Source organism: Eschscholzia californica, unplaced genomic scaffold (assembly GCF_041429995.1).
Source record: "Eschscholzia californica isolate CP2 unplaced genomic scaffold, dmEscCali1.0.p SCAF_5, whole genome shotgun sequence".
Taxonomy (NCBI): Eukaryota; Viridiplantae; Streptophyta; class Magnoliopsida; order Ranunculales; family Papaveraceae; genus Eschscholzia; species Eschscholzia californica.
Window position 1 is genome coordinate 48,824,906 of NW_028238472.1, and position 16,591 is coordinate 48,841,496.

Below are 16,591 nucleotides of genomic sequence, written 5' to 3' on the forward strand. Positions count from 1 at the left end.
TCTCGATTGTAACTAGTACCAAAGAAGAGAATACAATTGGTGAAGTAAAAGTATACTAAAACAAGAATTTATTAACTAAAAACTTTACATATTTCCCATCTTAATCACTTGCTATTGTGATATTTTTAATTCTTATAGTAGAAAACAAAACTAAAAAAGAAAAATACTAAAACAAAATTAAGCAAGAATACAATAAGAAAACTATTGGAAAGCCCATGCGTTCTGCTTTCGGATCTCATCTTCTTCCTCTGGGGTGTAGTCATTCTCGATGTTGAACAACGCTCTTACATATTCCACTGATTTATCTTTTATCATGTCGGCTACCGTCTGACATGTCAAATCCATCAAATTCTTGATCGCAAGATAATTTGCAGCAAGTATAAGTTCGAACATAGTAGCATCGTCAACCTTCACAAATTCAGCATCCCACTTCTTCACTTCTTCACTTCTTCATTGACATTCTTATTATTATCTTCATCTTCAGAGTAGTGTTTCTTACAGTATTCAATCACCTTTGCTAAGATCTTGCTATTGACATTAGGCAAAGGGATGAAACCATCAGTGCAATCATCATCGATCATATGTTTAAGGGTTTCAGATTGTTGAGCAATAATGGCCTCTTCAATCTCAAAAATTTCTTCATCAGAACTTCTCAAGCTTATTACTTTCTTCGACATTCTAACAGAGAGATTATAGAACAGAGAAAACTGATATTGAAAGGAAGAACTTGTACTTAACCTTGAAGTTTTTAGTGATTGAAAACTTTTATCAGTATAACTGAAGAGAGAGGGGAAAACCCTATTTATAAGTTTTGTTGGTAATGGCGGTGGTAATAGTAGTTTCTAAACTAATGGTCTTTCCCCCAAATCCTAGTACAAGACTGCTTTCCTAAACCAAAATAGAAACTAACTCCCAACTTGAATCCTCTGGCCTCTGGGGCTCTCGCCGCCTATTCTCGTTTCCTCCTAATTCTTGTTTGGGCCCCTATAATATTACTAATTTCTTACTTGGCCTCCAAATTTTTTTTTGTTTTTCGAGAAATCGTCTACCATCTACGTTAGTTGTTACAAGGCATTAATACATCATGAAGATGTGGTGAGCACGATAACCGCCTAATTTAAACCATAATGAAAGAGGCCTAAAGCCCGACGAATTATTATATTATTTACTATATATTGTCTAGATTACATGGGATGAATTTTGATGGCAAACTGCTTCCACCGAGACTCGATGCCACAACCTCATGGGCTTAAGAGGAGTGGCCAAGTTAACTCGAATTAAAACATTTGGGATCAATTGAAACTAAGAAGAAGAATTAAAGTTTTCTCCTATATTCAATGGTAATTGTGTTGGTGAGAAAGCACGACGTTTACATGTAATTCATATATTATTGTTTCTAATAGCAATTTAAAAAGCAAATACTATTTGGCTAGCATCTTATTGATTCTAATAGCAATTTTTACATTCTATTAGCATCGGTTGAATAAATTTGAATACAGTAGTTTAAAAAGCAAGAATATGTTTCTAGCATCTTATGAATTTGTTACAATAGGTTAACAAATACTTTTTAGTAATTAAAATATATTATGTGAAATTGTTTTTTGTTACATTTTCAGTATTTTACTAGCATTTTCTTGATTCTGTTACCATCTGATATGAATTTGTTACAATAGGTTGATTCTAATAAAATTCTATGCTGGTAGAATCTTATCGAGTCTAACAACATTTTTAACATTTTATTTTAACGTTTGTTTTTTCTTACTCTTCACTACTGTAGATGATGAATGAAACCATAAATCGATTATCTCTCTCTCCCACTCGATGCTTTCACCTTTTTCACTCGGTTTAATTTGGACGTCGATGATGAATGAAATCAAAACCTAGTTCATATATTAGAAAGTGACGATGCTCTCTCTCTCTTCGGTTTGCTTTTGCCCAATTCTAATAGAAATATAAAAGAAAGTATTCTGCTAAACGGTAAAGGCAACTATTTTTCTGGAAGGAAAGTTTGTTTTTGAGGAAATCATTTAATGAATCTCTAAATATTATGGTATATTTTATTTTAGGTTTTTTTTTTAACTTAGGATAGGTTAGGTAGTAAAAGAGAATGAGAGGATAGACATGTAATTTACTTTGAGTGGATTTATTTTCTATTTCAGATTATCTTTGGTCTCTAGACTCATTGATCATGCGATTTTGGACTTAAAACACATCCCCCGTAAAGTGAATAGACAGAACCTCCACTGATTCCATCTAGTGAAGTTTCCTTCACTATAACACAAGTACACCTTCCAATATCACAATAGCAAGTGATCAAGTGTTGGTAGATTATTGTTCTCTTTAGTTTTTTTTTGATTAAATTTGTTCTCTTTAGTTAAGATGGGAAATAAGTGATATCAAATGTAAGTGCTATGACGTTTGTTTTTCATCGGTTCTAAGTGCTTGATTATAATTTTTATATTAAATCTAAATGTTATAAAAATGAAAAATTGTCTGTTCTAACCTTAATGTATTTACACATTAGCATTTCATACTAATTCGTAATAAGTTCGTTAGTTTAGGTAAAAGAGAATTGCGGTTTACGAATGCTATGTCAAAAATACTAATCGTAAATAATTAAGAATTATGAAGGTGAAAGAACTTAGTTGTATCATGGAGTTTGAGTGTTCCATGATTAGTGAAGGAAGAGATGTTAAAAAAATGTAGGAGGAAAACTTAGATGAAGGATGAGTGAAGATAGAGAAGTGTCATAGCGGAAGTGATAAAAAGATTTTGTATTTATCGATTGTTTAAAATTTTCTTCTTAGTTAAAATTATATTGGTAATTACAATATTAGGAGAAGGATATAAATGTCATTTTTAGCACTTACTTTGTAAGTGCAGAAAAATAATCTCCAATTTGGAGCTTACTATTTTGCACTTACTTTGCCACCACTTAGAAGTGATTTTCACTTATTAAGTGAAAAAAAACAAACGACCTAAAATTACCGGCCCGCACTTAATAAGTGAAAATCACTTAATAAGTGCAAAAATCAAACACCCTCTAAGGGGTGTTGTACGATCGAATACCTCACAGTAAACACTATGTTTTCTCACCAACACAATTACCATTAAATACAGTAGGAAACTTAAATTCTTCTTCCTAGTTTGAATTTTTTTCTTTTAATATACTTCCTAGTTTCAATTTTTTTTTTTTGTTGAAAGTTCCTAGTTTCAATTGATTGCAAATGTTGGAGTTAAATTAGAAGGGCAATTTGGGAAGCATATTTTTTTTAAGGGCTTTGATGAGAACCTTAAAGAGAAATAGTCAAAACCCATATTTTGAAATTTTGGAGACAAGTAAGAAATTAGTAATATTACAGGGGCCCAAACGAGAATAGGTGGGAAGGGGATTCATTCAGGTTGGTAGTTAGGTTTCTATTTTTTGGTTTAGGAAAGCAGTCTTGGAAAGACCATTAATTTTAGAAACTACTATTACTACCTCCATTACCAAACTTATAAATAGGGTTTCCCCCCTCTGTTTCTCTTCGTGAAAAAACAAACAGAGGGTTTCTGCTTGGGGATATCTATATATCATCTTTTGAGAATTTCGTTGTTGTTCTGAGCTATGGGAAAAAGAAAGTCTAGAGCGAAGCCAGTTACAAAGAAACGAATGGAAAAGCTTGATACAGTTTTCACTTGTCCCTTCTGTAACCATGGAAGTAGTGTTGAATGTCTAATTGATATGAAGAATTTGATTGGGGAAGCTGTATGCTGGATTTGCCAAGAGAGCTTCAGCACAACCATCAACGCCTTGACTGAGCCCATAGATGTTTATAGTGAATGGATTGATGAATGTGAAAGGGTCAATGCCTTTGATTGATGAATGTGAAAGGGTTAGGAAGTTATCTTGATATTAAGAATTTGATGGATTTGACATGTCAAACGGTAGTCGACATGATAAAAGATAAATCAGTGGAAGAAGTACGAGCGTTTGTTCAACATCGAGAATGTCTACACTCTGGAGGAAGAAGCTGAGGTCCGAAAACATATATAACCATTGGGCTTTGAAATGGTTTTCTTATTGTTTTCTTGCTTTTGTTTTAGTGTTTCTTTTTTAGTTTTGTTTTCTATAAGGCTTAAAAATATCACATTTTAGTGCGTTGATATATTATTGTTCTCTTTAGTTAAGATGGGAAATAAGTAAGGTTTTGATTTAATCAATTCTTGTTCTATTAGTACTTTTTATAAGGATGTTTTCCGCTTTGACACCCTAGATTTGGAATTCAACAACCGCCCACAATCCTAAACCCTAAACTCTAAACACTAAGAAACGCAACCCTAACTAAGGGGTGTTGTACGATCAAAGACCTCACAATTCTTTTAGACCATACTGTTAGAATTTTGACTCTAAAATATAATCTAATTCACAAATTTAGGCCTAAGTTTGTGTTGAAAATTGAATCCTTGAGATTAGTTGCATAATAAGCCTTTAGAATTATGAGCTAATGTAACCTCTAACGGTCAGTTCGGTTGTCTATGATGAGCAATGGCTAGTTTTTGTTTCAATCTCGTTGTCTTTGACCCTCCTGATAACAGATTTAGAGATTCACATTTCATATAGTAGACCAAAGAGTAGTTCAAATTTTTGTCTTAAACTTAAATGTCTCGAGGACTCTAATAATCTCATATAAAAATAAATACACACCTAATAAATGATGATTCTTGAAGTTTATAAGTTGAAAAAATGATGATTTTTGAAAGAAAAAAAAAATCTTAAATACCTTTTTTTACGAAATCGTGTTTTCGGAATTTATTACTTTTTCTTTCCAAAAGCGAGTTTCTGAAGAAAAAAATTTCGGGAAAAACGAGTTCTTCAAAAAACTTATTTTCAAAAACTACATGTATTGAAAGAATAAAGTGGTTTTGAAAAGAATACATTTCTGAGAAAAATGGGTTTTCGAAAAAATTTATTCGGGGAAAAACGAGTTTTTTTAAAAGGGTTAGGAAAATCGATTTTTGGAAAAAAAAATTGTTAGAAAACCGGTTTTGAAAGAAAAAACGGATTTTTGAAGAAAACGGGTTTTGTGGAAAAAACATATAGTTAGTCAAAATAATTATTTTGTGAAGAAAAAGTGTTTTTTCTTTAAGATTTTATAGACAATGTCCAAAAATTTTACAGGCATTCTGTAGTTTGATTAAAGACAATGTGTGTTTAATAGGATAATGTTTCACTCTCTCTTTCCTCTCATTTTCTCTCTCCTCCTCTCTCTATCTGGGTGGGTGGGAAAGGGGGAACCCTTCGCCTGCCGGCGGTCTAGGAGTGGTAATCGGGAGGGTGTGGACGCCCACGAGTAGACTTGCATCGGGCTCGGACGGGCCGGGTAGATTAAGTTCTTGGCTATTAGGGTAGCCGGGCGGATCGGTTGGGTACTTCTCTAAATAATTCTGCCCAAGCCGGCCCATACCCATTAATTTGATCGGGCTTTACGGGTCCGGGTAAATCGGGAAGCGGGTTACTCTATGGCTAAGTATTTGTACCCAATTTTTAGTGGATAGGCAATCCCAACCAAGCCAACTTTAAGTGCAAACTATAGCCTCCTATATTTTAAATCGGCAATGTGGGACTAATCGAAGTTAAAATTTTCAATGGAGTTATTGTAATAAAACCAGCTACCCCATTATTTAAAATCATAAGGCCATGTGTGGCACGCGGGAATCGCGTGGGAATGGAATGTGATTCCTGGGAATCACATTCCCGACTACTGTTTGGCTCGCGAGAATACAGGGAGAATCCTATTCATGGAGGAATGTGATTCCCTCCAAATGGGATAATAACAAACTCAGGGAGGGGGTGGGTTTGTGATTCCTATTCCCGGAAATGGATTTGATTTAATATTTCTGGACAAAATAATCCTTGATAAAATATTAGAATGACTAATATTAAAATCGTCATTCTCATATAATATTTTTACTATAAAAATTAAAAACTTAGGGTTTCAACCACCATCATAGCAACACACGCACTCTCTCTCTCCCACCCTCTCGCTCGAATATAACTCTCTCCCCCTCTCTCCATATCTCTGCTTTTTTTTTTTCTTCTCTCTTGCTCTTTGTTCATTAAAAATCGATTTCATAACGTTTAAAAAATTAGTCGAGACCTTATTTATTTTAAATAAATCTTTAAATACAACTTAAATTAGTGTATTACGTTACTATTTCATATCTATAAATTTGAATAGACAATACTAATTAAAATATATATAACAAAGTTGACCTATGATTTATGTAGTTTAAGTAAAGGATATAACAGGACTTTCGTAAAAAATTACATTCCTATTCCTACACAAACCAAACAACAAGTTAGGAATCCATCGCGAATGGAATCCCTATTCCTAGTCGAACCAAACATTAAACCAAAATAATCTGATGAAAAGTGAGACATGATTTTATGATGACGGTTTTGTGGTGGTGGCGGTTTTATGGTGGTGCTGGTTTTATGGTGATGGTGGTTTTATGGTGGGGTGGTTTTGTGGTGATGAAAAGTGAGACATGATTTTTCTAAATGACAGGGGCATAAACGTCATTTTTTTATATTTCAGCAGTTGGGCTTTGGTTTTAGACTTGTTTTGAAGTCTGAAATAAATGAGTTTTTTTTCAGTCCATTCAGGCAAGCACCCAATTCAACCAAGTTTTCAGATTTCCTTAAATTAAAAATCAAACATCTGAAATCTGAATTGGATCTCAATTCAGATTTCAGATCTGCTAAGTTAAAAAAACAAATAGCACCTTAGTATTGCACTTTAATGATTTTTAACTTCGTGTGCTTTAAGTTGTAATCGATCAAAAATGAATCATGTTGACTTTGTATTGTACTTATTCTTATCCTCTTCACCCTCTCTCCTTGTATGGTGATGGATCTTTTACATCACAAAGTTAGAATTTTGTTAGGTTTTCGAACTGTTATCTCGCTTCCAATTTTGAAGGGTTTAGATAATAAACAGAAATTTATTCTTCTTAATGCAAAACTTGTGTAACGGTGAGTTTGAAGAGTAGCTTCAAATTGTGAGTGGACTGAAATAGGTATGCGAATTTTATTAGGTTTCTAAGTCGAACCCTTTTTTTTTGGCCGCGACTTTGGGGAATAAAGAAAATTCTCCGGGGAATAAATTCTCGAGGGAATCCAAATTTTTTTGAGAATTCTCCGGGGAATAAATTTTTATGGGGAATACAAAATACATTATTTTGAAAGTTCTCCTCCATCTCATCACCTCTCTCTGCCACTTCATCTTCTCGACACCTCATCATCTTCTCCGACGAAAGTCGCCGGCCGGACAATTTTCCGGCCGGCGATCTTCAAACATATATTTTTTTAAAAAAAAAATTTCCCTCTCCTCTCTCTCTCTCTAAATTTTTTCTTTTCTTTTCTCTCTCTCTCTAGAACAGATCTAGAGAGAGAGAAGGTCTGTTCGTGCCAGATATGTTCTCACAAAGGTCTTTAAACAACTATTCTGAACTGATGTCTTGAAAAGATTCATCATGATTTAGCATAAGAAGTTTCCTTAAGAAATAGGAACCAGAGTCCTTGCGGCACCATGAGCAGAAGTTTATGGCTGAGAATTCCTAGAGCGAGATAGTTCCAGGAATTCTCGAACAAAACCTTCAATTTCAACAAACTTCTGCTTCTCTTCCTCCTTCGATTCGTGCTGGAAATGGTGATGATAATTTTGATCACTTGAGCTTCTTGCAGCGGGATAGGAGGGATTGGGAAGTGCTAGATGCTTGCTTGAATGCTGATGATATGAAGCTTGTTGGTAGTGCATATAAGTTACTTCAGGAACGAGGGTTCTTGCCCAATTTTGGGAAATGCAGGAACATTGGTAAGTCCTCAAAATTTTCATCTCATGTGTTAAATTCCTTTAGGGTTGGCCTTTTTATGGGAATGTGTTGAAATTGAAAATGAAGATCAATAGGGATGGAGAAATTGACCTATTTATATTCAACTTGTTCTTCTATACGTATTTATTTTAAAGTTCAATCAAAGAATTCATCTTGCTCTAAACAGTGGCTTCCTCATAATAAACAGATTTGTTTTTTTTTTTTTTTTGAAGGTCGCCGGCCGGAAAATTGGCCGGCCGACGACTTTCGCCGGAGAAGATGATGAGGTGTCGAGAAGATGAAGTGGCAGAGAGAGGTGATGAGATGGAGGAGTCTTTTTTTATAGCATCTTCTAAAATTGGAAGCCCCTTAGCAATAAAAATAAACATAAAAAGTCAATCTTATTTGACTAGTTTTAAGAAAAGTCTTTATTCCCCGGAGAATTTTCTTTATTCCCCAAAGCCGCGACCTTTTTTTTTTTTATTGTTGAGAGAGTCGAACCTTCAGTTTGGTCTTTGAATTGGCCCAAAAAAATCGGTTACCAATGGATGTACATCCACCCCTGATTGGAAATTTCCACCCCAATTCCATCCCAAAAAATCCACCCCATAAAACCCTTCAAAACCTAAGTCAGCAACTCTTCTTCTCTATACCTTTGTCAAGTCTCTGCCCCCCCCCCCCCTTCTCTCATTTCTCACCCTCTCTCGTAAGTCTCTCTCTTTCTACTGTCTGTGTCTCTGTGACTTGGATGATTTAGTTCATAATATTTCAGTGCGATTTTCTCACTTTTCTTTCCTCACTCGATTTCAAGCTCAAATCTCGTTCCTGAGGAATAGAAGAATGTTTGGTGTTGCTGCAACCACTGCAAACACTTCTCATCCTATTTACACTAACAGATTCTGTGCTCTTCAGCTCTTCAATTCTTGTAAACCTAACTCTTACTCATCTCCAAAGGTAAAATTCAACTTCATATAGTATTTGTTTTTCTCATTTTATATGGTTTTGGGTAGTTTTCCCATTTAATTTTTTTGGGTTCAATCTATTGCCAGGTTCCTTTGTTGTTTTATAGAAATAACTTTAGTCCAGTTAGAGCAATGGCAGCTGAGGCTGACATATTATCAACACCAAAGGCGACTTCTCAACGGTTGATAGATGGTACTTTACCTTTCTTCAGATAATAACTTTTTTGTTTAACTTTCTGGAAAGAAATAAGATGATGACAAACCTTCATAATTTTGTAGGCAACAAACAAGCATTGATCTCACTGTCTGACAAGCGGAACCTCGCTCTACTTGGCAATGGACTTCAGGATTTAGGGTGAGTGCAGAATGCTAAATACTTCTCCGTATAAAATGCCCTAGTCTTTGCTCCTTAAAACTCTTTCTTGCCGTAAGTAAGACACATGTTAGGCTAAAGAACGCCATACGTGAGGGGGCGTGTGAGAATAGTCCCACATGGGAGAATGGGTAACTAGCAACCAAGAATATAAAGTATAGGTCCTCTCCACTCATTGCCAATTGGTTTTGAGTTGGATGGCCACAAACTTATCAGTTCTAAATAATTAACCTGTTGGTAGTTAATTGAGATGGGTTCGCTAAGGTGGTGATTTGTATTAAAGTTTCTTGGTATATCAAGGTAATATTTTGTTATGTGGTAATGTTTAGATATACTATCGTTTCAACTGGAGGAACATCGTCTGCTTTGGAAGAAGCTGGAGTTTCAGTAACTAAAGTTGAGCAACTTACTTCCTTTCCTGAAATGGTAAGAACTTGATATGAACAATAGTTTTTTTTTTTTCTTTTTATGCAGTTATTCTTAAAACTCCAAATTTTCTTGTTTCTTGACATATTAACTATTTCCGACTAATATTTTACCCAGAGCTCTGAAGAATTTCTCTGTAGTAACTGTTATCCTTTATGAATATTATTAACTTTACAGCTTGATGGTCGTGTAAAGACTTTACATCCTAATGTACACGCCGGTATTCTTGCTAGAAGAGACCAGAGGCATCACATGGAAGCTCTAGCTAAACATGGAATAGGTGAGTTACTATTTTAGTTATTGTAGATTTTAATAATTTATTTTACTCAGAGATGTAGTTGTGTTTGTCCTAGACAAAAATCTGTTCATCTGATTGTTGTTTTAACACTGTTTCCAACAGAGACATTTGATATAGTGGTGGTGAACTTGTATCCTTTCTATGACAAAGTTTCTTCAAGCAGTGAAATTACATTTGAGGATGGAATCGAGAACATTGATATTGGTGGGCCGACCATGATTAGAGCTGCAGCAAAGGTTCGATAAGTTTTCATCTTGTGTATTGTATGAGAACAGTAACTTTCAATATACCGGTCGTTATCGTTTTTTGAATAGTAGATATGGTTCAATCTTTTCAGACCTTTGGGAACCAAGCTGATAGATGACACCCAATTTGCCGGTCCTTCGTTTTTTGAATAGGAGGTAACCTCAAAGGCAGGGTTTGTTCTCCTATAGAATAAGGTCCCAATCAGACCATTAATCACTCAACTTGATCATAGAGAGAATTGTGGGTTAGAGAGATTATATTTTTCATTAAATAAAAGCGGAGTTCTCCCGATTCACTCGGGAGCAACTCAGACGGGCTGGCGTTCGTTCCTACCCTGGTTTTGGTACAGGTTCAGACTGAAACTACAATTGTCATGTGATATCTGTTGCACGTAGTCCTAAAGCTAGATTAATTTAAACTCAATATTACCCAGTTTAACAATCACCTAAAAATGGATCATTTCCTGGTTCACAAGTGACTGAGGATAGGTTATATTATGTGATTATCAAGCTGGTTGTGAGGCGCAGCCCTCCCGAGGACTCTTTAATAATTGAATTTCCCGATTTGACAATTTTTTGCTGGTATTTTGTGAGATCTTGCATTTCGATGCTTATCATATGCATTTTTTTTTAATACTGAGCATCTCTATTAATTTTCGGAATAGAAACTTTGTAATTGAAATTATCCTAAATTTTAAACAGAACCACAAGGATGTATTGGTTGTCGTTGACTCCGAGGACTATCCTGCGCTCCTGGAATATCTAAAAGGAAACCAGGATGACCAGCAATTCCGAAGGAAACTTGCTTGGAAGGCATTTCAGCATTGTTCTTCTTATGATTCAGCTGTTTCAGAGTGGTTATTCAAGCAGACAGGAGGTAGTAAATTTCTCTTTCTACTCCAAATCAAGCATGTTCTGTACATTTAAGAGTATGTTAATTAGATCCTGTTTCTGTCTGTAGAAAAATTTCCTCCTAGCTTCACAGTGCCTCTTTCACTCAAAAGTAATCTTCGTTATGGTGAAAATCCTCACCAAAAAGCTGCATTTTACGTCGACAAGAGTCTTTCTGAGGTTAAAGGTGGAGGTATTGCAACTGCTATTCAGCATCATGGAAAGGTGCACAGCTAGACTTATTTACTTTATCTGTCATGAGAAGTTCAAATTATTTTGTCCTGTGCTATAGGTATTGCCCTGTACAATATTTTAATAGTTATACACTCTTCTTACATACCAAACAAAAAGTGCATTTGAACTTTGAAGTTGGAGTGAATAGTTTGTACTTCTGTTCGACTAGATTTTTAGATTCAGTAAACATTTCTAGTTTATTTTGAATTTTGAATCGACAAAGGGTATGCTCCAGCTCTATTAAGAAATTTGGCATCTCTCATATATATTTGAGTTCTGGTTGGAAATCGTTTAACATTTCTAGTTTATCCAACAGATAACTAGTATTTCATATAATCTGCAATAACTATGAGTTTAGGCTGTTGACGAAGACATTGGATTGTTGTTGTGTTAAGGATACACTTAAATAGTTCCTCTTCTGAAGAAATCAGCTCCAAAGTAATATTTTGTGTATAAGTGGCCTGACGAGTTTAGATGCTTCTCTGTGTATCAAGAAAATATTATCCTATATTCTTCTGATAGTTATGGGACATTCTTGTATACCCATCTCAGAAACGTTCTAGTGGTTTGATCTTTGTAGTCTTTTGGTTTTGCCTCTCGACAGTGGGGGTCTTTCCAAAGTGCATATTGTTTTCTCGTATGAGTGTTTTTTACTTATTTGAAGCTCATTGTGCTTGAAATCCCATCGTATAGCCCTTTTGTTATTTTGCTAGGAAATGTCTTATAACAACTATCTAGATGCGGATGCAGCTTGGAACTGCGTATCCGAATTTCCAACCCCAACTTGTGTTGTTGTAAAGCATACCAATCCTTGTGGTGTGGCATCAAGAGACGACATCCTTGAAGCATATAGGCTAGCCGTGAGAGCAGATCCAGTCAGTGCATTTGGTGGGATAGTTGCTTTCAACACAGAAGTCGACGAGGCAAGTAATTGAAGGAAAAACGAAAGAATGTGATCTTCATGTACTTCATTTTCATGTACTCCATGTTTATCCATTATGAATGTGCAGGATCTTGCAAAGGAAATCCGAGAATTTAGGAGTCCAACAGATGGCGAAACAAGAATGTTTTATGAGATTGTGGTTGCTCCAAAGTATTCAAAGAAGGGTCTTGAGATTCTTCGTGGAAAGTCTAAGACTTTAAGGATTCTTGAAGCAAGCAAGAATGAGAAGGGAAAACTCTCCCTCAGACAAGTTGGTGGGGGTTGGCTAGCTCAGGACTCCGACGATTTAACCCCACAAGAAATTGACTTTAAAGCAGTATCTAAAAGAACTCCAACAGAAAGTGAACTCTCCGATGCCAAGTTTGCATGGCTCTGTGTTAAGCATGTTAAGAGCAATGCTATCGTTATTGCTAAGGTCAGTTCTTTTCCTATATCTTGGTTAAACCTCAGCCCTTGAATATATACCTGATGAAAACATGTTTTCTCAGCTTACTTTTGGTTGGTCCTTAACATTTTCTTTGTTTTGGTAGAACAATTGCATGTTAGGTATGGGCAGTGGGCAACCAAACCGTTTAGAGAGTTTGAGAATAGCTTTCAGGAAAGCTGGAGAGGAGGCTAAAGGAGCAGCTCTTGCCAGTGATGCTTTCTTCCCCTTCGGTAATGGTTCTACTTCTATAACTATTCCACATAAACTAATGATTTTTATCTCAAGTAAAATTTGAGTCCTAGATTTCTACTCTACTTAATGTCGTTTTCGATCATGTGAGCATCATTATTGGTACTTCCGCAAATTGCTAAGACCTGCTTTAGGTGAAAATTTTGAATCCTAGATTTCTACTCTACTTGCAGACTTTATTTGACATAATCTGCTGGTTGGAAATGAAAATGCTTGGTTAGATTTTTTGGTTCTAGTCTTGACTCTATAACATTTTATAGAGTCAAGTCTATTTTCATCTTGAAGCTCTGATATATCGATTACTATTTTTTTAAATTAGTCTTGACTCTTGTGATTTGTCGTTTACCATTTATGTCAGCTTGGAAAGATGCAGTGGAGGAAGCATGTGAGAACGGGATAGGAGTGATCGCCGAACCAGGAGGTAGTATTAGAGATGGAGATGCGATAGACTGTTGCGACAAATATGGTGTTTCTCTTGTCTTCACCAATGTGAGGCACTTCAGGCATTAATCACCTCGCTTCATATCTATCTATACCCTCACCTGAAGAAAGGGAAGAAGAACCCAAGTATATATCTACTTGGTAAGTTATTTGGTTTTCTTCTTTATGGATCAAACAAAATGTTGTTTAGAGACCTTTCCCCCAATCCATGTAGGAAAGCAATCGGTTAATTATCTTCTCAAATAACTTCAAAATGGGAAAGGGTATAATGGCAATAATTTTGGCAACTATAAGTTATGTACTTTTTTGTTTGTTCCCTTCATTTCTATCTGTAATAACCTGTAATCATGTCGGAGGAAAAAAAAATTCTAATGGGAAATCAGATGTTATGTTTGGCGAGGTACAAAGAAATGGAGTTTTCTCATCTTCTCCACTTCAAATCACAATTTTGGGGTTCGGGTTTGTTCTACAATTGTTCTACAAATTAGGGATGAGTGTATTATGGTTCCGAATTTTCACATATTGCTTCACCCGCAAATTGAGATTTTAAGGTTAGGATTTGCCCCCATCTGCGATTTGGAGGTTCTAGACCTCATCAGCTCCTTCATTTATCTTTTTTGTTGAGAGAGATGAGAGAACGATCACTATAGAGAGTGAGTAATTGATAGTTGAACTTCACATTCATCCCCCCATTACAAGTTCGTAAGGAATTGGAACACCAAGATAGACATTAACACAATAATCATGCACAACTCTTGTGAGAATAGCCCCACACAGGCACACAATGTCTAGTCCGTTGTACTTGGGACTAATTGGTTTTGAGTTTGATGCTCCAATATCTTCACGAGTTCATTGGGGCGATCTTTTATTAAAGAGTTATGAAAACAAAAATTTAATGATTGTTGGTAAATTGTGGACTAGAATCAATACAAATTTGTTTTCAGAAAGCGTGGTGGAGCTGTACTTAAAAGTCAACGACCGACAACGATCTTAGAACTAAATCTACTTAAATTCTGTTAATGGACTAAAGTGAACTATGACATAAACTTTGAGTTTTGAGTCCAACCTCTTATGGAGTAAATTAAGTAAAATGTTGTAGGTTGTTTAATTGTTTTCTTTTAAGAGTAAAACTTAATTAACATCTTGATTATTGAAGGTGTGTTTATATTAGTTGGGAGTTTGATTAATGCATGGAATTTGAATAATGAAGATAGAAAGTAATTCTCAATTGTATTTTGTATAAAAACAGAGAAGACATCTAATAAAGTAGAAGTTTATTTCCATGGAATTTATCAAATCAAACTGGCTTCAATATTTCCAATGGTGACATAGGAAAAAGACTATCTACGGACAGTACCGAAAACAAAAACCAAAACCAAAAACAAAAACGAAATATACTAAAAAAAAGAAAGGAACGAAACTATGTGAAAACTATTCGAAAGCCCATGCGTTCTCCTTTCGGATCTCATCTTCTTCCTCTGGGGTGTAGTCATTCTCGATGTTGAAAAACGCTCTTACATCTTCCACTGATTTATCTTTTATCATGTCGGCTACCGTCTGACATGTCAAATCCATCAAATTCTTAATAGCAAGATAATTTGCAGCAAATATAAGTTCCATCAAAGTAGCATCGTCAACCTTCACAAATTCAGCATCCCAATTCTTCACATCTTCATTGACATTCTTATTATTATCATCTTCAGAGTAGTGTTTCTTACAGTATTCAATCACCTTTGCTAAGATCTTGCTATTGACATTAGGCAGAGGGATGAAACCATCTGTACAATCATCGTCGATCATATGTTTAAGGGTTTCAGATTGTTGAGCAATAATGGCCTCTTCAATCTCAAAAATTTCTTCATCAGAACTTCTCAAACTTATTAACTTCTTCGACATTATAACAGAGAGATTATATAGAACAAAGAAAAACTGATATTTAAAGGAAGAAGTTGAACTTAGCCTTGAAGTGTTTAGTGATTGAAAACTTATCAGTATAACTGAAGAGGGAGAGGGGGAAACCCTATTTATAAGTTTTGTTGGTAATGGCGGTGGTAATAGTAGTTGCTAAATTTAGGCTCTTTCCAAATCCTAGTACAAGACTGTTTTCCGAACCTAACTACCAACGTCAACCCTCCATCCAGACTCCACCGACCTATTCACTATTCCCCAGAGATAATCTTTCCTCTTAATTACTATTTGGATCCTTAGTATCTTACTAGTTTCGTATTTGGCCTCTTATTTTTCAATATGATAGACTTTGACCAGTATTTGGCGTCTTATTTTTCGATATGATAGACTTTGACCTTCTCTTAGAGTAATTCCAACCCTAACCTGTCTTTGGCAGAAAAAACCACTTTTTTATCCAAAATTTTCAACTTCAGTTCAGCCTCAAAAATTCAACTCCAATCCCAGCCTCTCTGTAGGCCTAAAATTTGTGCAGGTGGGAAACGCGTGTATGAACTTTTGTGGGTGTGCCGATGTGCGAAAAACATGTTTGATTTTATTTATGTAAAAAAACACATGTTTGAACTATTTTCGAAATAATATTTTTTTTTCAAGGTTGAAAAATTATTCGGAGACCAACACGTTGGTGGGATGTATTTTAATTATTAATGTGTGAGTTTTTGTTAAAGAGAAAAAAAAACTAATTAAAGTTTTAAAAAATAGAATTAATTACATTAAAAAAATAAAAAGAATCGGAGAAAATCCTAGTCGTTGGATCATATCCAACGGCTAGGATGAAGCCCAACATGACCCTTTGCTCCCAACGGTCATGTTGGGAAGCCTTCAATCGACCTTAATGTTAGAGTCGACTGGGGTTGGATTGTCCAGTTGAGGTCAAATTAACTTGGTTCAGCTTGGTATTGAGCTTAACTGCTTAAGGTCACAGTAGTGGGGCTTCAAAAAATAGTTTTGTTATATAAAATGTTGCATCTATAAAAACATTTGAGTTCATAATCACAAAGTAATCGACGAAAAAACAAAATATTAAACATACCATATATGTGTAATGAACGATTAATGTCTCTCGAACTATCTATAATGTTTCACACTACTCATAACTTCCAAGTTAAGTAGCGTAATTAAAGTAAGATTAAAAGGAAAATATAATTTAAAAAAAAGTCTAGTTTGGTGTCAAACTTGGGTTGTTTGTAAATATTAACTTGCTTTCTGCCATCTCATCTAAGGTAAGTTACTTGTTCATTCTTGTAAATATGTGTATAAAGAGCAAAAAACCAGTCCCC

The 16,591-nt window shown here is 35.2% G+C and overlaps 2 protein-coding genes and 2 pseudogenes across 5 annotated transcripts in view; 2 read left to right on the forward strand and 2 right to left on the reverse strand.

Moving 5' to 3' along the window:
* Positions 1-201: 201 nt before the first annotated feature.
* Positions 202-677, reverse strand: LOC147540045 (SKP1-like protein 1A pseudogene; annotated as a pseudogene).
* Positions 678-1,169: 492 nt separating this feature from the next.
* LOC147540046 (Vps51/Vps67 family (components of vesicular transport) protein) overlaps positions 1,170-16,591 on the forward strand; it is a 45,486-nt gene continuing 30,064 nt past the window's right edge. The window contains exon 1 of the mRNA XM_086639428.1: positions 1,170-1,266. The gene's annotated coding sequence lies outside the window, so the exon portion shown is untranslated. The remainder of the gene's footprint in view (positions 1,267-16,591) is intronic.
* On the forward strand, positions 8,320-13,757 carry LOC147540047 (uncharacterized). 3 transcript variants are annotated; one of them, XM_086639430.1, is made up of 13 exons: positions 8,320-8,563; positions 8,669-8,811; positions 8,907-9,012; positions 9,099-9,174; positions 9,522-9,618; positions 9,796-9,898; positions 10,019-10,152; positions 10,864-11,038; positions 11,123-11,277; positions 12,000-12,209; positions 12,297-12,644; positions 12,760-12,886; positions 13,264-13,757. In XM_086639430.1, exons 2-13 carry the CDS (start codon positions 8,698-8,700, stop codon positions 13,413-13,415), a joined length of 1,797 nt encoding a protein of 598 aa, XP_086495556.1. In that variant the 5' UTR covers positions 8,320-8,563; positions 8,669-8,697; the 3' UTR covers positions 13,416-13,757. The 3 variants fall into 3 exon arrangements, with proteins under 3 accessions (XP_086495556.1, XP_086495555.1, XP_086495557.1); XM_086639431.1 differs by having other exon boundaries at positions 8,377-8,584; XM_086639429.1 differs by having other exon boundaries at positions 8,331-8,811.
* LOC147540048 (SKP1-like protein 1A pseudogene) lies at positions 14,604-15,336 on the reverse strand (annotated as a pseudogene). The gene has a single exon (XR_015224969.1). The product of XR_015224969.1 is annotated as an SKP1-like protein 1A pseudogene (transcript).